We start from the raw sequence: 27,134 nt of genomic DNA, 5'->3' as shown, positions 1-27,134 counted from the left end.
CGGTTCGAGACGTATTGAAGATCATAACCTTGGTTTTACCCAAGTTGACCTTCAAATCATGAGACTCACAAAAGGACTGTAGTGCATCAAGGTGTCTCTAGAGCCCCTCTGTTGAGGAAGACGAGAGCCATGTCATCTGCGTAAAGCAATATCTAGATCAGCGTGCCTACGAGAGAGCAACCTACCCCCCTATGTTTGCATCACTGTCTCGAGCTCGTCAATGTAGAGGCCAAACAAGGTAGGTGATAATGGCCCTTGTTTAACCCCGATAGTGCTCATGATCTCGTCTGTTTATCCAAATCCTGTCCGGACTACTCTGCCTGAAACTCGCTCATAAAGTGCCATGACAGCCCAAATGATCTCCTGGTCGTAACCCAAATCTTGTAGGCGTCTTATGAGGCGGGCTCTCGGAACCATTTCAAATGCCTTGCAGAAATCCACAAAGCAACAATAAACCCTCTGCTTCCGTGCCCTCGCCTCCTTGATGATACATCTGAGCATGAGAATGTGGTCCATGGTCCCATGATCCCGCCTTAAACCGGCCTGTCCTGCTGCTCTAAGTCCTTGACACTCCGCAAATCTGCTGACCTCAGAATCAAGTACTGATGCATAAATCTTGGACATGACATGTCTAATCCTAATGGTCCTGTAGTTCTCTGGGCTCATGGGATCCCCTGCCTTGTGAATGGGTGAGATAGTGTTAATGGTCTAGGTGCGTGGAAACCCCAAGCAAACAACTTCATGGAATAGCTTTGCTAAGATCAGGGATAGGAGGTTAATCCCATATGCAATGAACTCAGTGCGCATAGTCCCTCATGATCCTTCGCTCGGCCATTATGAAGTTTCATTACGGCATCCTTTATCCCCCCCCCCTAGTGAAGAGGGTGCAGGATGTGGGGCGTGGCATGTGTGATAGGAAAGGGACTGGCTGATTTGGGATATCATAGAGTGTGCATGCATAATCAAACCATGCCTGAGTGTCACTGAGTGGTGAGGGGGAACGTCCCTCTAGAAATCTCCACCAAAAGTCCTTAGAGTTGTTACTGAACTGAATGTTCAGTAGCTCCTCGTTTCGACGCACAAAGTTAAGTTTCTTCCTGTGTACCAGTCGATAGTACCCGCGTAGTGTCTCTAGTTCACTCGGAATACTATTTTTGGTTTCGAATCTGAGCTGACGGCGTAAAGCCTTACACTCATCATCATACTAGCTATTACAGGGTACAATCCCAGGTGGTGGTGGGCGGGTGGAGCGGGTGGTGTGGGGGAAAGGCGTGAAGAGCAGTCTCGTGTAGTGAGCGGGTGACAAGGGCAGCTCGGTCCTCTAATACGGGTATAAAGTCAATGTATGCGAGAAGTGTGTATAGATGGCCAGAGTGAGTAGGTGAGTGATCGCGATCAAAGCGTATATCATGGCAGGTGGAGTAAGAACTCCACGGGGTAGAAAGTGTTGTGCGATGGGGGGTAGAAATGCTAAAGAAAAGACAAGTATGATCAGCCCTTGGAGGGAGAGGTGCTATGGGAAAGTCAGTGATGCGAGATGTGAAGGTAGGGAATCCCAAGATGTAGTCCACAACACGAAAGCCTCCCCCATGTGGAAAGCACGTGAAGCCACCAGATGCAGGCCATCTGTCAAGACCATTATAAATAATGAGATCATGCATCCTGCCGAGGTCTAATAGGGCCTGTCCATAAGATGTGAATGGTCCTCGTCTGTCAGCCGAAACTCGTAGCATACCTGCCTTCTCGAGGTCAATGTCTGGCAGTAGAGTGAAATCATCCTTGAAGTCGAGGAGTGGTGCCTGACGAGCGCCTATCCTCGTGTTGAAGTCCCCAACTAGGAGGACTTCTTCGCAGCTAGAGAAGTCAACGATGGACTGATAAAGAGCAGAAAATGGGGATGTCTCATCCTCCCCTCGAATATCTCTGGCAAAGCGGGAGGTCTCGGGGGGGGGGGGGGGGGGAGTAGCAAACTACAATAAACAGATCTCGGCTGTCCATGTGCCGAATCCGGATCCAAAGAAACCTGGAATGTGTATCTCTATGCTCCATTGAGATGGTCCCCAAAAGTGTGGAACTGTAAAGGACTGTGACTCCTCCTGACCCTCGAACCCCTCTTGTATCCCTCGTCTCATCTTTCTAGGTAGACTCCCATGTATACCTCCTAACTACTGGTAGTGGGCGCTCTGGACTTTTATGTGTCTCTGTATAAAAGACCATGTTGTGACCTATATAGGATTCCAAGAAGTTCCCTAGTTCTAACCATAGGGTACCATTACAGTTCCTGATGGTACAGGATAGGGTCTTGGATGTCTGAGTCTCAAAGACCTCGCCCCCCCATGCGGGAGGAGAGTTGGGTGCCTGACGGGGGCCTATAAGGAGTCGTCCATCTCGTACCATTGCCCACTTCCCCTCCTTGTGGGCTTGATCCCGCTGCTACAACAGAAAGCTCCTCTCCTCAACCTGTAGTGAAGTGAGATCCTCATCCATGGAGATCGCTGGTTGGTCTCGTAAGACTGACCTACGACGTAAAGCCAAAAGTCGTGCCTAGGCGTCATGGAACCCTATCATGGAACCCTATGATAAGGGATTGCTCTTAGTTGGGGTCCCTCCCAACCCACCATGCTCTCTCAATCCTGTGCTCAGTCGCCCCTAGAGTAGTGGCCACGAAGGCCGTCGCATCTACCATCGGTGTAGCCTGAGTGCGTGGGATCCCATGTACTTTGATGTTGAGAGCCTTGCTGGCTCTCTGTTGCTGCTCCAGGAGGATAGCCGAAATGGTTACTCTTGCAGGTGTTGGAGATAAGTGCACACTAAGTGTACTATTTCCCTAGTCTACATTTGTCTAGTCTAGTCTAGTCTAGTCTTTGTGTCTTGAGTGTGTGCCATGTGGCACCTCTACAATTATCCCATAAGCACTCTTGCTTTATGTCTTGTACTTTGGCCCATATATTCATGGGTCACATCATTGCAATCTATCTATCTAGCTTGTGTCTTGTCTACACTCTTCTCAAGGTACTTCTTTGTCTTTCAATCTTGTTCTTATTTTACTTCTAGTTTTCTAGTTTCTAGTTCTTGCTTTTATATTCCTACATGGTATCAGAGCCATGTAGATCCCTCTTCTCTCCCCTCAGTTTGCTGTAGCCATAGCCGCCTCTTCTCAGATCTCTGCCCCGCTCAGCTGGTCGCCATCATCTCCGAACGGGCTGCTCGTGTCTGCCCTGCCACTCTCTGCACCACAGCTTCTCTCTGCCAGATCTGCGCGCCAGATCTGCACGCCATTGTACTGTCAGATCTGCTGCGCAGTTCCGCTCTCTGCCAGATCTGCACGTGTGGCGCTCCGTTCGTACCGTACGTTTGCCGTGTGTTCGCCGTCTTCGCTGGCCGTACGTTGGCCGTACGTACCTGCACCCGTTGTACCAGCGCTGTACCTGTGAGCTGCCGTTCCTGTTCAGGTTGCCTCTACTGCTGTAGATTTGCCCGCCATTTCTGCCCCGATTTCGTGAGCTGAAGGAGCTGCCCACGACTTTCTGAAGCTGCTGCCCGTACCTTTTCTGTTCGAAACAAAGGAGGAGCTGAAGCTGTTCTATCTCTGCTCAACCTGCATTCAGTTCTGCATTCAGTTCTTGCTAAGGTACTGTGCATTGTCTCTTTCAGTTTGCTAAGCAGTCTTTTTTTTAATCCTCATATCTGCAAACTGCTTCTTGGAGAGAGAGCCGGCTTCTTGGATCTCCTCTTTCATTTCTGCAATCTTGTAAGGGAATAGACACTGCCCTTGCATCTTAGCAAGAGGTAAGACCTTCCCACATGGGCTCTTCTACTCATTCTCTCATGTCTATTGACAAATTTAATGGGTCCAACTTTCATACTTGGCAAATCAAAATCAAGTGCCATCTTATGAAAGAAGGTCTTTGGGACATTGTTCACCGTGCTGCTCCCGAAGATCCCGACATTGAGCAAGTTGTCACTGCCAAGAACGACAAAGCCTATGCTATCATCTTGCTCGGTCTTGGAGATGATTACATTCATCACATCTCCGACATACAGTCTGCTCCTCAAGCATGGATCACTTTGGATACCCTTTTTGGACCCCGATCTAAAAACTCTAAGATTGCACTTATGATCTCATTCTTTGATCTACATATGCAGGAAGGAGCTACTATAGCCTCTCATGTCAATTATCTTCGCAGTCTTATGGTTCAGCTTGCATCAGTAAAGTCTCCCATCTCCGAAGATATTGCTATTGCTGTGCTTCTCAAAAGCTTACCTGACACCTATGCTACTCTTGTCACTACCTTCAAGTATCATAATAATCCTTCTCTTGAAGGTATCATCAATGCTCTCCAAGAGGAAGAAAGAACTCAACAACGAAAGGTAACTGACACTGCATTTTTAGCAAAGAAAGGAAGTTCTAAGGTAAGAAAGCCTTGCACCCATTGTGGCAAAACTAATCATATGGAGAAGGACTGTTTCAAGGCTCATCCATGCACCATTTGTGGCCGTGATAATCACCGGGAGAGGGACTGCTACTCCAAACCCTCTACATCAGCCCATGTTGCTGCAACATCTCCATCAGTAGATCCTGCTGTTCCTTCCTCATATGATGAGAAGTGGGCTTTCTGATTACTTCATATTTCTTGTCTACCACTTTGACCACCGATGATGTAGGTCAAGGGGTTCTAGTGTCTTACTCATTCTGCTTTTGGACCTGAGGAGGGAATGTCTCCAAGGTCTATCTATTTGTCTACAGTCAGTCTTCTGTCTATCTAGTCTTATCTGTCTGTCTATTTGTCTATCAATCTGACTGTGTTTTGCTTTAGATCCATCTTGTCCCTACCCTTGTGGACCCATATGAGGATATCACTTGAGGAGGGGTGTCTCAGGATCTTTGTCTGTCATGTCTTCCGTCTTGTCTCTCAGTCTATCAGTCTTTATGTCTGTCTTCTAGTCTTGTCTTTCTGTCTTACTCCTAGTGTCCACTTAAGGAGGGTGTTGGAGATAAGTGCACACTAAGTGTACTATTTCCCTAGTCTACATTTGTCTAGTCTAGTCTAGTCTAGTCTTTGTGTCTTGAGTGTGTGCCATGTGGCACCTCTACAATTATCCCATAAGCACTCTTGCTTTATGTCTTGTACTTTGGCCCATATATTCATGGGTCACATCATTGCAATCTATCTATCTAGCTTGTGTCTTGTCTACACTCTTCTCAAGGTACTTCTTTGTCTTTCAATCTTGTTCTTATTTTACTTCTAGTTTTCTAGTTTCTAGTTCTTGCTTTTATATTCCTACAGCAGGTTCCCGTTTGGCTACGTCGACCCATCTGGAGGTCTCCTCGATGGCAGATTGCATGCTCGCAATCTGTGCCTCCACAGCTGGGGTGCTCCGTGGGATTGTACATATAGCAGTGACCTCCTATCGGAGCTCCGAAATCTCCTGTCCGAGCCCTTGAATAAGATCAGCCTGGTCTCGGATAGCCTGAGACTGCTCCTGTATGAGACGTGCCTGCTCCTGGGTGAAGCGTGTCTGCTCCTGTGCGAAGCGTGACAGCTCCCTCTCGCGCTCTCGGAGGCTATGAACCTCCATCAGCAAGCTCGCCCAAGCCTCTGATGGGTCAGCTCGTTAGTGCTCTAGTGGAAAGTGAAAGGACTGTGGCATGAAAGTGTGAGGATGAGACTGGAGGATGGGTGATGATTGGGTGCGGTAAGGAGATAATAGTGGCTTGGAGGAGGCGATCTCAATAGGGTGTGGGAACGTGGGCTGACTGAGAGGCAGAGGGGAGAAAAAGGTCGAGTAGTGCAGAACAGTGTATGACCCCTCCAAAGTAGGTGTCATAATCGGAGAGAGAATTGTAGCGGGAGAAGAAGGGAGAGGTGGTGTCAGTGACAACTCCTCTATTCTAGGGGAGGGTGGAGCAATCGATGTCATGGGTAAGGGTATATCAGAGCCAGTAGCTGTAACTGTAGAGGCTGTGGACAGAACTGGAGCTGAAACTGGAACTGGAGCTGATGCCGAGGCTGAAGCTGAGGCCGAGGATGTAGCTGAGATCGAAGATGAGACTGAAGCTGAAACTGAAGCTGAGACTGAAGCTGAGGCAAAGGTGGACCCTGCCTTTGCTTTGCTGTCAACTCCGAGTACACTGCGGTTGTAGCGTGTGTTCACATCCTCGAGTTTCAGCTATGTTTGTTTCTTGGCTTTGTTGTCATCTTTCTTGGCGGCTTTATCCGTATCTTTGCCACCTTTGTCCATTTCGTTTGACTGACCTGTGTTTGGTGCAGGTCTTAGTGCAGGAGAGCATGAGCCCCCCCGCCCTCCCCCATGACGGGAGGTACCCCCAGGGGGCTGAAAAAAGGCAGGAAGCAGGAGAGCTCAATGGAGGGGGCAAAAGGCGGGGCTGTTGGTTGGGCATGTAGGTTGGGGCGGAGGAGAATGGGTGAATGTGGAGGGGAATGGAAGAGGATTTTCTTTGATTTTTCTGTTGTTTTGTGACAGGTACAGATTGTCTCTGATTGACAGAAAATGACAGGTGACACCCTTTTTTTTGGGTGGTGGTGGTGTGGAGTAACTAGGTGAGTAACTGTCTAGTTACACTAACCAGATTGATTGGTTCTAGTCTAATTAGCTGACAATCTAGTTAGCTTGTAACTAGCCTACTAACTAGAGTTAGTTGACCAGGGTTAGTCTAACCACTGGTGAGCATGGAGCGATGGAGTGAAGGAGCAGGTGCAGACGACAATGGCGTAGGTGTAGGCGTAGGCTGAGCAAAAGAGGGTGAGCGTGGAGCGATGGAGCAAGTGCAGATGACGATGGTGTAGGCGTAGGTGTAGGCATAGGCTGATTTTGGCGTAGAGTGCAATCGGATGCGCGCATGCGAGAGAAAGAAAGAAAGAAAGTTTATTAAAGTCTTCGGGAGACTGTGAAGGTCTATGAGACTAAAGATAACTGATACAATGAGCATAACGGTGGTGGTCTCAAAACGGGCCAGCCAACCGTTTCTACAAAAAAGAGGTTATGAAGGACTGTGTGTCTAGTCCTGGTACAAAAAATATGTGTCTACCTCTAGATGATACAAAAAAGAAGGGGAGGGCACCAAAAATGGGGCAGAGGGGGGAGATACAGTATACATGTGCAGGTGGTGATCGTCAGAGACCAATCATAGAGGGGCCGTCAAATGGGAGGTCGGAAAAAACCCTGCGATAGATGATTGGCCTCTGACGTCACGCGGCCTAGTCAAGCTCAGTCGTCGGGGGCGGCAGGTGGCCCTGTGGATGAGGGCAACGGTAACCCCGGTGGGGCGGGCAGAGAGCAGAGACGAGACGTCATGGACCTGGATGTGTGAGTCTGTCCGTTGGCGCAGCTGTCGTGGCTCTGGCTCTCGCTCACGTCCGCGTCGTCGGCTAGACTGAGAAGAGGTATCCTGTGACTGGAAGAAGTCAGTGATAGGCCGTTGGGTGTCCTCACGCTGTGTGTGCTGCTCGTGTCGCCGTGCTCGGAGAGAGGTATCTCGATGGCAAGTCATCTCATGTAAGAAAGCGGCTAGGCATCGCTGATCCGGGAACTGCAGCATGTGTGGGAGGGAGCCGAATCCGTCACGAAAGAGGCAGTGGTACCGGCCTCGAATGGCATAATAGATAGGACATCTGAAAGCAAAGTGCTCCTCCGACTCGATCTCCTGCAAGTCGCAGAGTGGGCAAAGGCGGTCCTCTCGTGGGATACCCTATGCGCATCCGCTCTCGATCCGTAATCGGTGTGACGAGACCCTAAACTGACGGAGGGAGATCCGGAGCGCATGTGGTAGATGAAGCTGTGTGTAACCCGGAGGTGTGATGAAGCCCTCCTGTGAGATTCGGAGGCAGTGTCGGCGGTAGCAGTCGAGCTTCACAGGAAGCTCGGAGTGAAGAAACCATGTCCGCCAGGTGTAGAGCTGGAGCAGATCCGCTCGAATGAGCCGGTTGACCTCCTGGTCAGTGGGGGAGAGGGGAGATGGTGGAGCGTTGAGGCTGTACTGAAAAGGAGGCAACCGGTCTAAGTCGAGGCCCAGTCGGGTGAACCAACTGGAAAGACGACTATACCAGCATCGCTGGTCCCCATCAACGGATAAGGCCATAGAGGAGGATAGGGCTAGCCAAGGTAGGCGGAGGTGACCGTCGGCGGAGGAGCTGAAATCCCTGACTCTGTGGAGATAGGTGATAGCCTGAAAAGCTGCATCAAGCTGTAGGGATGAGGCGCCAAACTTTGCTAGAATGATCTGGTGTGGTACCGATGGTTTGCTGCGGATCATCCGAGCAAACATCAGTATTTGTAGGCGCTCGACTCGAGCCCACTGTGTCTGAAAGGTCGACTCCCCACCAAGGGCTACCGTACATGCCTGCTGGGCGGACCAAAGAATAAAAAAGGAGAGACTTGGTCTGCGGGTCCTGGAAGTGGGAGTGGTAGCACTGTCGCTCCAGCCTGGCAAGAGCGGCGTATCCCCGGCTGATCCTAGCCTGCATGGTCGGGCGCATCGTGAAGATCGGGCCTGAGAAGACAACGCCCAAGTATGTATAAGAGTCGAGTCAACTATCTCAACAGGGTCGCCGGCGAAGAGGAACTGCTCTCGGTGCATAGCGGGTCTGGAAGTGTTGAAGATCATCACCTTGGTTTTCCCAAGGTTGACCTTCAAGTCATGTGTATCACAGAAGACCTGAAGTCCATCCAGGTGTCGCTGAAGACCAGTAGCAGAAGAGGATAGTAGTACTACATCGTCTGCGTATAGGAGAATCTGGATGACAGCCTCCGCAAGAGAGCAGCCTGCACCTCCGAGTGTCCTGATGGTGGTCTCGAGCTCGTCGATGTAGAGGCCAAATAGAGTCGGTGACAAGGACACCCTTGTTTGACTCCGATAGTGCTGGTGATCTCTGGGGTTCAGCTAGTGCTAATCCTGACCTGCCCTGTCACCCGCTCATAGAGAGCTACTACTGCCCAGATAATCACCGAGTCGTAGCCTAACTCCTGCAGACGTCTAATGAGTCGGGCGCGGGGAACGGTGTCGAATGCCTTGCGGAAATCCACAAAGCAACAATATACTCTCTGTCTCCTGTGTCTGGCCTCCTCAGTGATCCCTCTAAGTGTAAAAATTTGATCGTAAGTCGAGTGATCCGCTCTGAAGTCGGCCTGTCCGGATGCCTTGAGCCCCTGTACCTCTGCGCAAGCACTGACCTCGCCATCTAACACTGATGCATAGATCTTGGACATAACATGTCCAACCATGATGGTCCTTTAATTCCCTGGATCCATGGGATCTCCTGCTTTGTGGATGGGTGTGATAGTGTTTAGGGTCCAAGCTCTAGGGAACCCGTGGCAGACATCTTCTTTGAACAGCGTGGCCAGGATGGGGGCTAGAGTTTTGATGCCATAGGCAACAAACTCTGTGCATAGGCCCTCATGATCCTTAGCTCGACCGTTATGAAGCTTATGCGCTGCGTGGGTGACTCCCTGGGTTGTGAAGAGGATACAAGAAGTGGGGTGGGGGGTGGCTAAGAGGTCGGGAGGAGGCTGATCAGGGATATCATAGAGTGTCCGTGCGTAGGTGTGCCAGAGGGAAGTGTCCGTGAGGGGGGAGGGGGATTGGCGTTCTAGGAATTTCCTTCAGAAATCCTTGGAGTTGCTACTAAACAGAATGTTCAGTAGCGTATCCTCATTCTGGCGCAGGAAGGCGAGCTTCTTGCGACGGACTAGTCGACGATAATCCCTGGTGAGACGTGGGTTGGCCCTAGCGTTTCGCTGGGTCGTGAGTCGGAGTGTGCGGCGTAATGCTTTGCACTCGTCATCATACCAGCTGTTGCAAGGGGTGGAGCCAGCGGGTGGAGGGCGGGTGGACCGCGTAGTGGAAGGAAAGATGTGGCGGGCTGCATTGTGAAGGGAGTGGGTGATAAGGGTGGCTCGGTGATCTAGAGAGGGTATGGTGTCTATGTGTCTGAGAAGGGAGGCTAGGTGGGCTGAGTAATCAGGTGAGAGGTTATGATCGAAGTGTATATCATGATAGGTAGTGTAGTGCGGGGTGTGGCTGGGAGGGGCTCGGGGTGCAAGGATATGAAAGAACAGGTAAGTGTGATCGGCTCCTGGGGGTAAGGGTGCAGTGCGTAAGTCAATGATCTGTGGGGCTAAAGCAAGAGATCCCAGAATGTAGTCGACGACACTGGCTCCTCCGCCATGTGGGAAACATGTGAAACCAGAGGAGGTAGGCCACCGGTCTAGTCCATTGTAGATGATCAGATCATGTATACGTCCAAGGTCCAAAAGAGAGAGAGAGAGAGAGAGAGAGAGAGAGAGAGAGAGAGAGAGAGAAGAAGAAGAATAATAATAATATATTATCGTCCTCTGAAGACCAAAAATCGGCCTATGGGACCTGAGCAATACAAAATCCTCGTACACAAAGACTCCTCCCTTGGAGGGGAGGGTATTAAGAGAAACTACCTTTATATCTTAGGTGAGTTCCTGTGCTTGAAAAGCTTATAGACAAACGTTCCTAAAGCTGGGGGTGACCCGCTATGTAGCATGTCAGCCAGTCTGTTATGTCCCTCGAGAAGAGAGCTAAATGCTTTCTGGATGTGAGTATAGTAAGGGCATATCATTACCATGTGTTCTTCAGTTTCTGCCATTCCCTGGTCACATAATTGGCATATTCTGCTCTCTTTTGGCATATCTTTCCATCCTCCTATTTCAATCTGCAGCTGGTGTGATCGGGTGTGAAGTGAGGCCAAAGCTCTTCGCTTATGTATTGCCATAGGTGTGCAAATGTACTTCTGCGTGGTTGTTTCTCTTCCTGTATAAGTAGCCCAATATTCGGGGTTGATAAATGTACGGTAGTACTCAAACTTATCTCTGTTTTCAGCTGTTTGCCATTTCCTGTGTAGTGCATTCAGCAGGTCATGATGAAAGGCATCCTCATCTACCTCCTCTGGAGAGTAGTCCAAGTACCTCTCTACCTCCCATTTTTGGAACCATTTTTTTAAATCTAGTGCCCATCCAGATGCCAAAATCTTACCCTTATTCGTCTTTTGGGACTTTTGACTTTCTACCCATGCCCTCTTTGGCAGCCTTTCATTATTCATGCGCTTGACCTTTGTGATGTATCTGAGTACTCTCTTCAAGGCATGCAACTCTATGGGTATGCATCCTGTTTCTAGGAGTAGGAGAGAGTAGGGTGTGGTAGCCTTGATGCCAAGGTGTCTTCTAATGAAAGATTTTTTTCTACATCATTCCATTTTGATGATGGTATACTCCCCCCCCACACCTCTACCGCATAGAGCACTGTTTGTACCACATATGCCCCAAAAATCATGTTTCGTACTTGCCACCTTCTTGTGTTGGTATTGCTGCAGTCATTTTCAAATTGATAATACTTTCCCCATCCTGCATCAATTCTCCGTTGCACACAGCTGCTCCATTTGTTATTGTCTGGAATTTCAATGCCTAAGTATTTGAATGAGTGCACTGTATCAACAAGTTGACCCATATATGAGATTGAAGGGGGATTACTTGGCTGTATAGTCTTGACTATCATGAGTTTAGTTTTGGAAACATTCACAGCCAGCCCACTTTCCGAACAGAACATGCTGAGGATATCCATCATTTGTTGCATCTTACCCTCACTATTAGTGAAAACAACCACATCATCCACATAAAGAAGCAAGTGAACCTCAAAATCTGCTAGGTAGAGGCTGGACAACCCTCTTTTACCTGCTTCTGTGTGCATCAGTTCCTCAAGTCTATCAATGCATAAACCAAACAAGGTGGGTGAGAGTGGGCATCCTTGTTTGACCCCCATATTGCTATAAAATTCTTGTGACATCCCATCCTTACATTTTAATTGACATTTTACTTTCTCATAAAGTCTAAAGACAGCAAACCTTATTTCCTGAGGCACTTCTATGCATTTCATTCTCTCCCATAGCACATCCCTAGGCACCGTATCGAATGCCTTCTTAAAATCAATGAAGCAACAAAAGAGTGCCTTCCCCTTAAGGCGGCTGTCCTCCATCAACACTCGGAGAGTAACTAGATGATCCACAGTGGAGTGTTTGGGCCTGAAGCCCGCTTGTCCCATTGCCCTCTTCCTTTCTTTCTCTGCCCAAGCACTCAGCTTTGCCTCTACTATTGTACTATATAGCTTGGCTAGAGTAGAGCATACCATAATGGTTTTGTAGTTTGACACTTGATTGCGGTCACCTTTGCAGGATCTGGTCTGTTCCAAGTTTTTGAGGGGAGGGACTGACTAGACGACGAACCTCTTAATGCCATGGTGTCAGATGTCTTGAAGACTCTGGTGTGTATGTGACTTGGATTGGCAATGACATTGGTGTGTGGTTGCCATGTTTCAAGGTGGTTCGCTTGTGGTACGAGCATTAAATTGCCATAATCGACATGCTTGAATCTGGCATGCCACAACTTTGCATCATGCATGGCTGAGGTAGAAGAAGTGGCAATACAAAGCATTGCATGATAGCTTTTTAAAACTATGAAGCTGAAATAGTCGAGGACAAAGAGTACCAAACATTGCATGATAGCTTCTTAAAACTATGAAGCTGAAATAGTCCAGGACAAAGAGTACCAAACATTACTGAGGCATACTCATTTTCTCTATCTCGGACCATGTACCTATAATCTTCAAAAATGACAAGATATCCCTTTTTTGTCAAAGAAGGAACAAACAGCGAAGTCCTCTTGATCCTAGGAACAAACAAAGAATCATAAAGATGAACCTTTTGTACTTGGTTACACCACTGTTAAAATACCGTGTGTTAGCGGTCTCCTTAACACTAAATGTGCATGATTCCGAGAGGTGTCATAGGCGCAAGTAAAAAATGCCCAATCATGCTCTACAAAGTTGGTTGTATGTAAAGAATATGCAAATTACCGTGCTAGACTCTTTCTTTTTGTCCCTTGTGATCCTCTTTGGACAATCGTTGTAGTGACCTGGGCTTGGATTACCCCTCAAGGATAAGTTGAGCGACGTGTGAAAAGACTAATACAGCTCCGACGGGAAATTCAAAGTAGTGGAGACAAGCTGAGCATCTGGAATAACCTCATCAATATTCAGGAGTTACTTCCTGAGATCTTGAATTTGAGGCGCATGGTCTGACATTGAGTCTCCTGCATGCATCCTCACTGAATCAAGTTCACATTTAAAAAATGAGACCCTTGCCTCATTGCAGGCTTGATGCATGCTTCCAAACCGTCCCATGCATTTTTAGAAGTCCGACAGGACTTCTAAAGACAAGGCCTGTGCATCTTGGGCATCCCATCTTTTTTGATATGGTGTTAGTGGAGCAAGTGCTTGGCCCAGGGCTTGCTTCCAACCACAGCCAGTACCTCGACGAGCTTCTTGTTGTGCAGAGGAGTGCGAGGAGCTATAGGTCCTAGATGGGCTTCATCACCTGTCACGAAATGCTAGAGTCTTTTTGAAACCAAAAGATTCTTAATCATAAAGCTCCAAGGTGGAAAGTTGGTGCCATCCAACGTGTCTTCAGGAGAGAGGACTCTAAACACATCACTGGGATCTTGATTCATCAAATAAATGCGCAAATCTCGATCTCTGAAAAAGTCACTTGGTTTAAATTAAACTGCACCAACAAAATCCCATTTTTGGCCAAAGTCTGCACAATCTGGCTGAAATCTGACTTGTACCTGCAAATAAAAATCCCATTAGCACACGGGCTAACGAATGTAATTAATGGACGCTACGATGCTTCGGAATTGCATGCATTTGACTTACATTTTGTGTTGTACCTTTTAGCGCTAGGTTATGAACAAGGATTGTATGGAGGAGGTAACTCTTGGTTTATAATCGCGATTAACAGCTTCCCTTTGCTTACTTACATTGTTTTGTTGCAACACCCCTTGTACTTGTCTTTTGTTGTTGTGGTGTGAATATCTTCTATGAAGGTGTGGTTAGTTTTGTCACTTCCACAAAGTCATGTCCAGTCATTTTGTTCTTATGAATGATTTCATAGAAAAACTTTATGGAATGCGGATTTTTACATTTGTAGGTGGCAGATATCAAGCGCATAAATGGATTGGTTACAGATCTCCAAATGTTTGCTCACAACACATTGAAGATTCCTCTCCCTGGAAGGCATCCTCCTTCAATCTTGTTACAAAAGCAAGAAGAAGTAGGGTATGTCAGGGCCATATGAGTTTGTTGCATTCTTTCTTTTGTGACTATTTCAAATGCATTTGTAGATTTGTGTTAATTATAGGAGAAAAAGTCAAAAAACAATGGAGGAGATATAATTTTTTTAAAGATCAGGTTTAGAAAATCGAAATGGCCTATGAGACAAAGATAGTATGATGGGAATAAAATGCAAGAAGGGAGAGCCTAATGCTCTATTACTCGCTAAAAATCATCTTTAGAAGATCATAATGGCTTATGAGACAAAGATAGTACGATGAATGAAATACAAGAAGGGAGAGCCTAAATGCTCTACTACTAGCTAAAGAAAATGAATGAAGTGCAAGGTACCACTCTGCCATGGTGTTTTGCAATTGTTGGGATGTACCAATGGCGTTTTGGAATGGAATGACTTGTTAACATGTGCCATACATGAAAAAGGTGCTTGGAATGCTAGGAATTCCCTTTTGGCCATATTTGCTATGCGAGCGTGCTGGGCTGCCATGTCTGCAGCGTGCTTGTTGTGATGCAGATGCATCCATCCATCTCCCATGCTGTTCACACTTATGTCCAAAATCTAGTTGATTGCTCCAATTCCAAACAGTGTCTCCTCTATTGAGTGCCTATAGTGAAGATATCTATGGCATTCTCCTTTGTAGAACTTATCAATGTAGGATAATATTAAATAAAGGAAACTACGTCTTTTATGATGATATTTTCTTGAACAATGTGGTAGTGAACCTCTATTTGCTTTGTCAGAACATGGAACACTGGATTATTTGCAATAGTTTGGCTTTGATTGTCACAATTTAGGATGGTCGACTGATTCTGTTCAAATCCAAATTTTTGAAGCTCAATCTGATCCATGTCATAATGCAAGCAGCCTTGTACGCTGCCCTTGTTGGAGAGAGTGCAGCTGTGGGTCGCTCAATGCTTGACCATGTTATGCAACTTCTAACCAGCATAAAAGCAACAACCAGAGGTCAATCTCCAGTTGTTTGGATCGTTTGCCGAATCTGAGTCCAAAATCCTGTAAGAACGTCCCCAAAATTATACTTGACTCCATGTTCTTGAATACTTGTGCTGTACTCAAGAACATGCATAGTGGTTCTCCCTTGATTCCATGGGAAATCAACTTAGCAATCCTATTGCATGTCAGGTTTTTACCTGCCACCCTCCAGTCCTTTGCAATGTTTATTGTTGGGGATGAGGAGTCCTTGAATACTTTTACATTTAATCTTAATGGGAGTCGATGGCGGTATGCATTCCTCCATCATGTAAGCCTCCTTTTGTTGTCTCTTGTGTACCTCTATTCCAAGGAGATAATGCAATAGCTCAAGGTTTGTCATCTCAATCTTTGACTCGTTGCTCTAGTATGCTCTACATTCTTGATTAGTAATCGATTTCATCTTTGAGCTTTTGGTTATAAGTTGAATCACTTTGTTTATTGTTTAGTTCCATATTTTATCTATGTACATCAATAGTCAACTTGTAGAATTTACTTGATTGTTGATGTTGATTAATCATTGCATTCTATGGAGTACAATCACTAGTATATTGTTCCTCCCCCTCTCCCTATTTACCAAGATGGGGGTCATCCTCACTTGTGAGGCAGCCTGGAGGGTGGGCAAGGCTGATGCACCAACAAGACCATTGGTGGTGAGATTAAAGTGCATGGGTCTACTCTTATGAGCATGAGGGTGACATTGAAGGGAACCAAGACTTTTTGGGATGATGATCTCACCCTCTTACAACAAGAACATGCATGTATATCCAAATGGTTTCGCAATCAGGGTATTCGGATGGGTCGCCTCCCTCCCTTTCAGTACAGCTTAGACGCCCCAACCCTCCAGATCCTGCGAGATGAGATCAACCTTATCATATGGTTGGACCTACTTAGCTCTACACATCACGGACTAGGGGGGGACTAGATTTCCCCACCAAGATCTAGTTCTACTACGACCACTTCCTAGGCCCCAGTATTTGAAGGACAGACATGTCACACACGTACTGAGGATCGCTATATGACAGATGCGGGTATCGTCTCACTAGCTAAGGATCGAGGTAGGGAGGGACAAGCATACCTAGAGAGTAGCGGATTTGCAAACTATGCACATTAGCAACAGTGGAGATAGAGGAGCACATTCTGTGCATTTGCCTTGTCTATCACGAGATTCGAGGATGATACCACTGCTTCTTTCAAAAGGGACACGGGGGACCACTCTCCTTGCTGATCCATTTTCATGACCAAGTGTGCGTTGGCCTCTTTTTTATGGAGATGGGGCGACATAGAGAGACCATGCTATAGCAGATTAGACAGAAGGAGGTGATAGTACCATAGGAGATTGACTGAGCACAACACAGAGACACGTCATCGACTTCTAGGCATTCGAGTCATCCCTAGGACATATTGGGATGGAGGAGCAAGAGATAGCTGACATGAGGGTAGTATGGATCGGCGGGAAGAGACGGTGCAGAGCGGTGGAGCTTGCGACACAGAGAATTACTAGAGCGCGCACGATAGAGGTCCAGCCCATTGTTGCTCTACTTAGAGGAGGCCTCCCAACCCAAGGTGTCACCCTCAATATGGCCCCCACAGCGAGAGACAGTTGCAGATATGCAACATCTTCGCCACTGCCACAATGAGAGATTGCTCGATAGTTGTAGATACGCGACATCTTTGCGTCCATCAGAGATTTACCATGGTCTCTGGATATGTGTTTGGAGCATTAGCATTACCTGCTTGAGTCTCTTGGGATTTTGAGATTATTAGCTTAGCTTAGCACTCAAGAAGGACCTTAGTGAGCCCTTTGCTTCAGCCCACTGTGGCTTGTATGAGCTATTTTGTTGATTGTACTTATGTCTCATAGGCCCACATGGCCTCTTGAAGACATTAATACAACTTTGTCCCTTTCTTTCTCCGGCTCCCTCTCCCTCTCTATTCCTCCTTATCTCCCCCTCCCCCTCCCCCTCCCCCTCCTCTCCCTCCTATGTCTCTGGGGAAAAAAATAATAATCTACAAAGCAGGTTGTCACGATCTGTGACATATTCCTTTCTCTATTTCTAGACTTATGGATGGTCTGATGAATGGACACTTGTGGAAGGGTATGCCCTTTCAACGGGACACTTGCCCTTTCGACAGGACACTTCCTAATGAGGCACAACCCTTCACAAGAGACATTCTATTGAAGAGACATTTCTATTGTAATGTACCCACACACCTCTTCATGCACATACCCTTTGGAGTACACACCTTTTCATGTGTGACTCTTCACTCTCTATATAAGAGAGGCCCAATTGTATGGATGACACAACATCTACCCTACAGACATTCAAGCAATACAATTATTCCTTGTTCTCTGCTATCTCAGTCTCCTTTCTGTTCCTTAGCACATTTCTAAATATAGTAAATCTAGGATTTCTTACAGTGGTATCAGAGCAAAATTCACTCCTGTCTGTAGGAAATGCCCCCCACCTTCTAGCGCCGATCTGATACATCTTTTCCGCTAGAAGGACATCCGTGCACATTGTGCATGGAAGAGATGGAGAGGATGAGCATAAAAATTTTAAGCGCCAACCCTACCTAAAGTCATCTATGGCCTCTCCATCTCCCACACATCACGAGTTGATGTGAATGGACACGACAAAAATCGTGTCTTTTCAGGTGCTTGGGCTGTCCCAAAACCAAGGGACGCACCTTTTTCCACCATCGGACACACCTTTTGATGAAGAGTCTCGACTCCTCACTCAAGGGACACACCCCATCGTGGACAAAAGGACACACCTACTCATGTAGGGACACCCCTTTTAAAAACAGGGACACACCCCTTCATGAAAAGGTGCACCTATTCCAAGGGTCACACCCCTTCGAATAGGCACACCTTTTTAGGCACCAAGCACCTATAAAAGGGTACCTAGAGGGGTAAAAAGGGGAAAAAAAAAAAACCCATCCCCTACCCTTAGGTTTACCCTAGCTACCCTAGGGTTAACTAAACCCCAAATTAATTTTTGGGACAACTAACCACTTTAGGCAGCCCCAACGAAAAGAGGCGCCCCTTCTTTGATATTCCGTACGGCCTGCACCGTACGGAACTACCCGCAGCAGCAGCCCACCTCAGCCGACCTGCACGCCAGTCTTGCACAGCCCTAGCCTCGCCAGCACGCCAGCCCCTGCGCAGTCAGTTGCCTCGCCAGCACGCAGCCCCCCCCCCCTGCGCAGTCATTTGCTTTGCCAGCCATGCCAGCCTACTGCGCAGCCCTGCATTCCCATTTTCGCTGCCAGCCCTGCAATTGAAGCACGCGGCCAGCCATCTGCCTTCTATGCTGCCAGCCTTTGCCTCTGTCGCTGCCAGGTTCTGTCCCTTTACAGCCCGCTGGTATTGCCTCGCCTGCTCTTTTCTAGCCTGCAACGGGAGCACAGCATCAGCCAGCCTTTCGGTCAAAAAACAGCCTGCAAACAGATTTTTTTCGCCATGACAGTAGCAGCCTGGTGTGCCAGCCTCTATTGCGATCCAGAATCGGGTACCTGCAGCCTGTTGCGCCATTGATAGCCTGCTCTCATTGCCAGGTGGAGTCTTTCCATTCTGCTTTTAAGGATTCTCTTGTCATTATCAAATTACAGCAAATGAAAGAATCTCCCTTGAAGCATGGAAACCCCTGGTAATTCACCCGGCATTTCAAGGACACCTTAGGCATCATCTACCACACAATATCGTGTTCAGATTGCACAACCAGCCCATTTCGGAGCTTTTGCATCGTGGGTCTTCTGTGTCACGTGCCCTCCTAGTGATTTGGACCACATCCTATATCTTCTGCGTGAGGCACCTCAGTCACATTACTTCCTCAGCACAGTACAAGTTGTGTTCCATGAGACACGAAGATACCCAGAACCCGATATTCCTCAAGAGTTTGTTGTCCATCGTTGGAGAGAATTTTACCCCTCACCTTCGGCATCTACCACCCATACTCGCAGTACCACCCATACAGAGGATGACGTGATGCAACCAGACGACTATGCGGATTCATTCCCACCAGAGGTAGAAAACACTGAACTACGTGCCCTCTACCATTTACTTCAAGCTTCCAAAACTAAAAGACTTGACATCAAACTTCCGGAAGCCTACACTGGTCAACGCAATCGCCGAACAGTTGACCAATGGCTCGCAAAAATGCGCATGTATTTTGATATTGTTGACCTCACTGAAGGCAAAAAGATCGCCTTGGCAGCCTCCCTCCTCAAGGATACAGCTTTTCTATGGTGGCAAAGACGCTTAAAGGACAGCAAAAGTGTGTTAACATGGGAACATTTTGAACACGTGCTCTGTAAGCAGTTCATACCTGCCAATGCGGACTTCCAAGCACGTTCAAAACTCCGACAGTTGGAGCAAACAGGCTCCCTGTCTTCCTACATCTCTCAGTTCACCACATTGGTACTGGTGGAGATTGATGGTTTAACTGAGGATGATCGCCTTCATGCTTTCATCTCAGGCCTAAATCCCTCGTTACGCATTGATGTCCTTAAAGCTAACATGACCACCACAGCTGGCGCTATTGCTTACGCAGAGCACATTACAGATTTCCAAAACACAGGGAAGCAGAGTGCTAATCGCACACAAAACTCTACTATGGCCAAAGGTGCTCACCCTCAAGATAACACCAGGTTTCGAAAAAACTTCGGTAATCAAGGTGAGCGACAGTCTCAAGTTCCCCAGAAGATGCAGAAATCATATGCTGGATTCCAACAGAAGCACTCCTCCAAGGATCGCGCCTCTTCTTCTTCACAAAGTCATTACCGACATCCCCAACATAAAGGTGCGGCCACTGACAAGAAGAACAACTCCAGCACAAAAGGACTTTGTACCATCTGTACAGGCGACCATAGATGGTTCGATTGTCCCAAGCGACCAAAGCAAAATTCCAATATGGAACGTAGCACTTCCCAAAGAGAAGATGCTACCCCAGCACAAGACAGGAAAGGCAAAGCTGTTCGAATGGCGAATACCATCCACCTGAGCCTTGCCCGCAACCCCGAACCTTCCCTGGCCACTGAAGTACTTTGTGTTCAAGGATCGATTCGTGGAACAACGGTCACTATCCTCATCGACAGTGGCTGCTCTCATAATTTCCTAGCTAGTTCGATGGTCGACAAACTTCGGTTGGCCACCAGTCCTAGTGTCATGGACTATCAGATTGAACTCGCAAATGGAACGACCTTCTTGTGCAACACCAAGATCAAAAACTTGTCTTTTCGCATCCAACATTATACGGACAAGTTGAACTTCAACATCATGCCTCTTTCTTGGTACGATGTCATACTCGGACAACAGTGGCTCTACGACTATGATCCATCAATCAGTTTTCGCAGCCATACTATCCAGTTTGTCCACCAGGGAAAACTTATTGAGCTAACTGGTTCTAGGGACTCTCCTTCAACCCCAGTTGCCTCTGCCCTACAAGTAAAGAAGTGAGTTCGTAAACGTCAAGTAAAGACTTCACTTCTGTTGGTTACGGCAGTAGAGGAGACACCAACAAAGGATCCTCCTGAATACCTCAACCAACCTTTTTTCCAGCCCTACCTGGACCTTTTTCCACAAGAATTGCCAAAGCACTTACCACCTCGACGACCAGTGGATCACTCAATCGAACTTATTCCCGGCAGTAATTCACCGTCGAAACCTCCTTATCGGGTTTCTTACACTCAAAATAAAGAAATCCAAAGACAGGTCACCGAGCTTCTCGACAAAGGTCACCGAGCTTCTCGACAAAGGTCACATTCGGCCCAGTCGCAGCCCTTTCGGATCTCCTGTACTACTTGTGGAAAAAAAGAATAAGTCAATGCGCCTCTGCATCGACTACCGAGCCCTCAACAAGCTCACTATCAAAAACAAGTATCCATTGCCTCGCATCGATGACCTCTTCGATCAACTTCTACATGCAACACAATTCTCAAAGATTGATCTTCGTTCAGGTTATCATCAAATTCGCATACGAGAAGGTGATGAGTACAAAACAGCTTTTCGAACAAAGTATGGACACTATGAATGTCTGGTCATGCCCTTTGGGTTAAACAATGCCCCGGCCACATTCATGACACTCATGAACGACATCTTCAGGCCTTTCCTCGATAAGTTCGTCATCGTTTACCTCGATGACATCCTCGTTTTCAGCAAATCCCTACAAGAGCACAAACAACATCTTCACCAAGTTTTTGAAGTTCTCCGCGCAAATTCTCTCTACATCAACATTGAGAAGGGTGAGTTCTTCAAAACCCAACTCGAATATTTGGGACATGTTATTTCAGCTCAAGGCATCTTTGTGGATCCCAAGAAGGTCGAGGTAATCCAAAACTGGCCTACTCCTAAGAATGTTCATGATGTCCGCTCTTTTCTCGGATTAGCAAACTTCTACCATACAAAGGTCTATCAGTTTTCCGAAATCGCAGCGCCTATGTCCGAATTATTAAAAAGCTCAGCAGTTTTTCAGTGGCTTCCCGAAACAGAGTATAGTTTCCAACAACTCAAGCAAGCACTCACTACAACACCAATTATGGCTATTGCTGACCCAAACCTTCCATTTGAGGTCATGACGGACGCTTTCGACATCGCTACAGGACCAGTCTTGATGCAAGAAGGCAGAGTTATTGCTTTTGACAGCCATAAACATTATGATATCCAAACCCGATATCCGGTTTATGATAAGGAGTTTCTTGCTGTTGTACATGCTTATGGCTCTTGGAAACATTATCTCATGGGAGCCGACTCTGTGGTCAAGACAGACCATCACTCTTTAAAGTATATCTTTACTCAGCCAGTCATGAACGCTCGACAAGCACGCTGGGTTGAGTTTCTGGCCAACTTTCACATGACCATTGAGTACATTCCAGGACTACGCAATGTAGTTGCAAATGCTCTCAGCAAGTTACCTCTAGCATCAGCTATGGTAATCTCTACATTATCTGTAGATGTTCCGAATTCATTCAAAGGAAAGTATTTCAATGATAAAGACTTCGGCACAGCAGTACAGGTTCTTTCAAAAGATCAACCTTCGACTTCCGAACAGAAGATTTTCTCATCCTATTCTTATACGGACGACCTTCTGTATTATCAAGATCGCGTCTGTGTACCACATGACAAGGATGTTCGACGTCTTTTGTTAAAAGAGCATCATGTAGTTCCTTATGCTGCCCATCTAGGCATCAACAAGACTTATGAGTTACTCAGTGCAACATACTACTGGCCTCAGATGAAAAGCGACGTCATCAAAATGGTTACATCTTGCTTATCTTGTCAACAAATGAAAGCAAGCCGACGACTTCCAATAGGACTTCTTCAGCCTCTTCCAGTTCCAACTGAAAGGTGGGAAAGTATTTCCATGGATTTCATTACAACACTACCACGATCCTCCCGAGGTAACACTCAAATTATGGTAATTGTTGATCGATTGTCCAAAATGGCACACTTTGTTGCTTGCAAAAGCAGTGCACAGGCTCCAGACATCGCCAAACTTTTCATACAACACATCTTCCGACACCATGGATTGCCCAAGAATATCATATCCGACAGAGATCCTAAGTTTACCAGTCACTTTTGGATTTCATTGTTCGAATCTTTGGGTACAACTCTAATGTTCAGTTCAGTCCACCACCCAGAATCCGATGGCCAGACTGAAAGAGTCAACCAAGTTCTGGAAGAAATGCTTCGACATTATATTCAGTCACGCCTAGCAGCTTGGGAAGAGTATCTACCACTCCTTGAGTTTGCTTATAATAACGCTTTCCATAGTGCCATCAGCATGACTCCATTCCAAGCAGCTTATGGACACACTCCGATTGTACCAACGAATTTGGTACTTCAACATCGAGTGGCCCTAGCTGATCAACTGGTTCAAGAAATGCAAGACATTCTACTGCAAGTCAGGGATCATATGCGAAAAGCACAAGAGCGATATCAACAGTCTGCCAACAAACATAGACGTCACCTGGAATTTGACACTGGTGACATGGTGCTATTATTTGTAGCCCCACATCGCTATAAGACGGTTAAGTCTGTGTTTCCTAAGTTGCGACCAAGATACTATGGACCTTTCCGGATCGTAGAGAAAAATTCACCTTTAAGTTACAAGTTGAAATTACTACCATCATGGGGTAAAATCCATCCAACATTTCATATTTCTTGGCTAAAGACTTACATTCCAGGCGATGAAGCAGTTCCTCCTGCAGGGGATTATGTCCTAGAAATCGAAGACGATTATGTTCTCCTTATTCCTGAGCGTATTCTCGACCATCAACAACGAGAGACTCGACATCGACTTATCACAGAATTCCTTGTTCTTTGGCGAGATCTGGACGACTCTAACGCTACTTGGCAGTCTGATGAAGACTTACAGCAGTACCCTGACATTTTACTGCAATATTTTCAGAATTTACCGTGATATTTTCTACATCAGTTCATTATCTCCACCAGGGTCTTCTTTTGAGTGGGAGGGGATGTCACGATCTGTGACGTATTCCTTTCTCTATTTCTAGACTTATGGATGGTTTGATGAATGGACACTTGTGGAAGGGTATGCCCTTTCGACGGGACACTTCCTAATGAGGCACAACCCTTCACAAGAGACATTCTATTGAAGAGACATTTCTATTGTAATGTACCCTCTCATCAAGGGTCACACCCTTCACAAGGGGTACACACCTCTTCATGCACATACCCTTTGGAGTACACACCTTTTCATGTGTGACTCTTCACTCTCTATATAAGAGAGGCCCAATTGTATGGATGACACAACATCTACCCTACAGACATTCAAGCAATACAATTATTCCTTGTTCTCTGCTATCTCAGTCTCCTTTCTATTCCTTAGCACATTTCTAAATATAGTAAATCTAGGCTTTCTTACACAGGCTACCTTAAGTATCTTAAAGTTTTTCCATATGGCACAATTTATCGATGCTCATGCCATACGTATAGTACTTAAGATATAGGCCTTACTGAGGATGCATGATGTAATCTCTAAGAATCAAGTCAAACTCTAATAGCCGTTTTGCATTATGGGGAGGATGGCTTGGTTGTATCCACCATGGATTTGATAATTCTCTGAGCTCTCATGGATTGTAATGTGTTTGGCTATTTTTGGCGATCATCACCTATTTTTCCAAGATTTTATAAATACCATGTGGCTGCCTACAACATTCAAGAAAAACATTGGCGAAGATTGTAGAACTCAAGGTTCTACCACCAATCTTCCACATAGACATTAAAACAAACACTTCGCTAGTCAATCTCATCACCAAGACCTAGTAGACATTGTAGAAACCCCAAATCACCATCCATCTTTTTACCATCCATCTTCGGCAGAAAACTTCAACAAGTGCTTTACAAAACAAGAGGGAGAGAGATGTACAAGAAAAGTTCTCTTTCATTACAGTGATGCCAATCTCACAATGCAAAAGGCTCGTCCTCTTTCACATTCTCACTCACACAAAACTAGATTAGGTCATACTCCTATCCCTAATCTCCCATGATGTGGCATATCACCCAACACATGTACATCACCATGTATGTGTGGGAGCATCTATACACCAACAAGCTCCCCCTCAAGCTCAACATGAGTTGCACATCATACAAGCCCAAAGCTTCTCTAAAACACTAAACTTATCTTTACCTTGGTAAAGATATCAGCCAGTTGCTCATTGGTCTTCATATAGGCCAAATCCATTTCACCACTAATCACTTCCTCCCGCATGACGTGATAGTGGACCTCTATATGCTTGGTTCTTGCATGATACACTGGATTCTTTGCTAGCATGATGCTGCTCACATTGTCACAAAAGATCACAACACTACCATCAATGCATACTCCCAAACCATCAAGCAATAATCTCAGCCATGTCTCGTCTCAAGCTGCTATGGCTGCTCCATGATATTCAGCTTCTGTACTTGACAAAGCCACAGTAGGTTGCTCTTTACTACTCCAAGAAATCTTTGGAGTTTTCTCGCTTCTGTATGGACCATTGAGGGGGAGATTTCTTGCCACAAACAGGCTACAAAACCACGATCGCTGAGCTGTAAGATGATTATGACGATGGAGTGAGCCGATTCAGGAAGCGAAGACAATTTTTTTGTAGCAACTGACATCGTTATTAAGACGACCACGGGTCCAACATCGATGGGGAGACCAAGCGAATCTCATCATAGTACAGCCAGGACGAGAGATCTGCATGATGATTTGTCTACGTTCTCTAGCTCCCCACATCTGGATCTCTCTCTAAACATAAAGGCAGATCCCAGTGAGATAGAGCGTCACACAAGGTGTCAAACCACTTCAGAAGACATGTTCCTTTTTAAATTTTAGAGATCTTAATCGTACAATCAACACTGAATATGGATGCTCCTTTTTTCAATCTCTTGCAGTAGTGTTCACAACCAGGTGATGGGAAGAAATCATTGCGGAGCTGAATTAATAAGCTAAGAAGAGCATTGATGGATTTGAAGTAGAGCAGGAAGGTAAAAGAAAGAAAAGGAGGAGAAAAATGTGTTAGAATTATTAATATATTCTAGGCAGTGGCCAATGTAATGTAATAAGTGAGTTAGGGGCACTTTTCCCTTTTAGAGGTTTTTCCCCCTAACCACGGTCTAATCTCTAACTACGGTTAGTGATTAGATAGGGTTTTGTCACTTAGACAAAACCCTTATCTCTTTCTTTGTACTTACACGTCAAACGCTCCAGTTCAGTACACTTCGGGAGTGAACTACGTTCAGCTCACTCTCCATCTTGCTCACTCTTGCCCTCTTGCATTTTCTCACATTTGGTATCAGAGCACTTCCTTTCCGAACCTGCTCCGAGCTCCTAGCTTCTTGCTTCCAGCTCCCGCATTTTTGCTCCATCGCCAAGCTTCAGCTCTTGGACATCTTTACAGCTCCATCACGACCTGCTGTCCGCACAGTCCGTACAACTGTACGGATTCCATACCGTGCCTGCTTCTATCCGTACACCCATGAAGAAATCTGTCCGTATGATTGTACGGATTTTCGTACATGCACGTCAGTTTCATCCCATACAGTTTAGTACGGCCGTCTATACATTTCCGCACCTGCGTGTCAGTTTTGTCCATATAGTTCCATACGGCCATCCATATAGTTTCGCACATGTGCACCAGTTTCATCCGTACAATATGTCCGTACAATTCCGTACAGTTCTATACTTGGAGACTTTTATAGGCTGAAGGTGTCCGTTGTCCGTTATTTGCAGGTAGGGTTCTAAAGCTCTCTGTTTTCTGGTTCTGTGGTTCTTCCCAGCATATCTAGGATTCCTCCCACCACAGGCTTTGGCAGTTCTTTTGGCATTTTCTGCTCCCTTGGACCCGTTGTCCTATGGGGGCACTAGGCAGCCACATGCCCTGGTGTTCCACAACCGAAACACTTACCTTCCTTTCGGAAGGTCGCAATCTGTCTGGAGTAAACTTTGACTTTCCTTTGAAGGGCTTGAATGGACACCTTGGCTTCTGAGGCTGAAATATTTTTGAATCTTGAGTTGGTGGTACAACCCTCACACCCTTTCCTTTTTCTGCCATAGTCTGAAGAAGATCTTCCCTTAGCAGTTCAACCATTGAAGCTGAATGCATCAAATCTCAGAGCTTCCTCTTCTTTGGATCAATGCTTACTTGAGTCCGTATGTTGGGAAGCACTCCTGCTCGATACTTCCGAAGCTTTGTCTTTTTTGAAATTTCTTTGAAGGGCGTGATTTGAAGATAGGCTGTCCAAAACTTTTGATTATATGTGTCAATGGTATCAGTGGCTGCCATGCACACACTTTTCCATGCTGCATGAACGTTGTCATAGAAATTCTCAGGGAAGAACTGTTCATAGAACTGCTTCTTAAATTCTTTCCAAGTCTTTGGAGATTCTTTCGCAACAAGAAGAGATCCCCACCAAGCACTGGTACTATTTGTCAGATGAAGACTCACAATCTTTAACTTGGACTTCTCGCGATA

The 27,134-nt window shown here is 46.3% G+C and overlaps 1 protein-coding gene across 2 annotated transcripts in view; it reads left to right on the top strand.

Annotated features, from left to right (window-relative positions):
• The window catches only part of LOC147880840 (uncharacterized), a 59,772-nt gene that overhangs the window by 19,364 nt on the left and 13,274 nt on the right, over positions 1 to 27,134 (top strand). For both annotated transcript variants that reach the window (XM_087371328.1, XM_087371327.1), the window contains exon 2: positions 14,025 to 14,152. In XM_087371328.1, the coding sequence (XP_087227454.1) occupies positions 14,025 to 14,152 (128 nt within the window). The remainder of the gene's footprint in view (positions 1 to 14,024; positions 14,153 to 27,134) is intronic.

The sequence above is a fragment of the Dipteris shenzhenensis genome, chromosome 32, assembly GCF_047967505.1.
Source record: "Dipteris shenzhenensis isolate YYH24624 ecotype China chromosome 32, Dip_SZ_1.0, whole genome shotgun sequence".
In the NCBI taxonomy this organism is placed as follows: domain Eukaryota; kingdom Viridiplantae; phylum Streptophyta; class Polypodiopsida; order Gleicheniales; family Dipteridaceae; genus Dipteris; species Dipteris shenzhenensis.
This window is presented reverse-complemented; position numbering and strand designations above follow the sequence as displayed.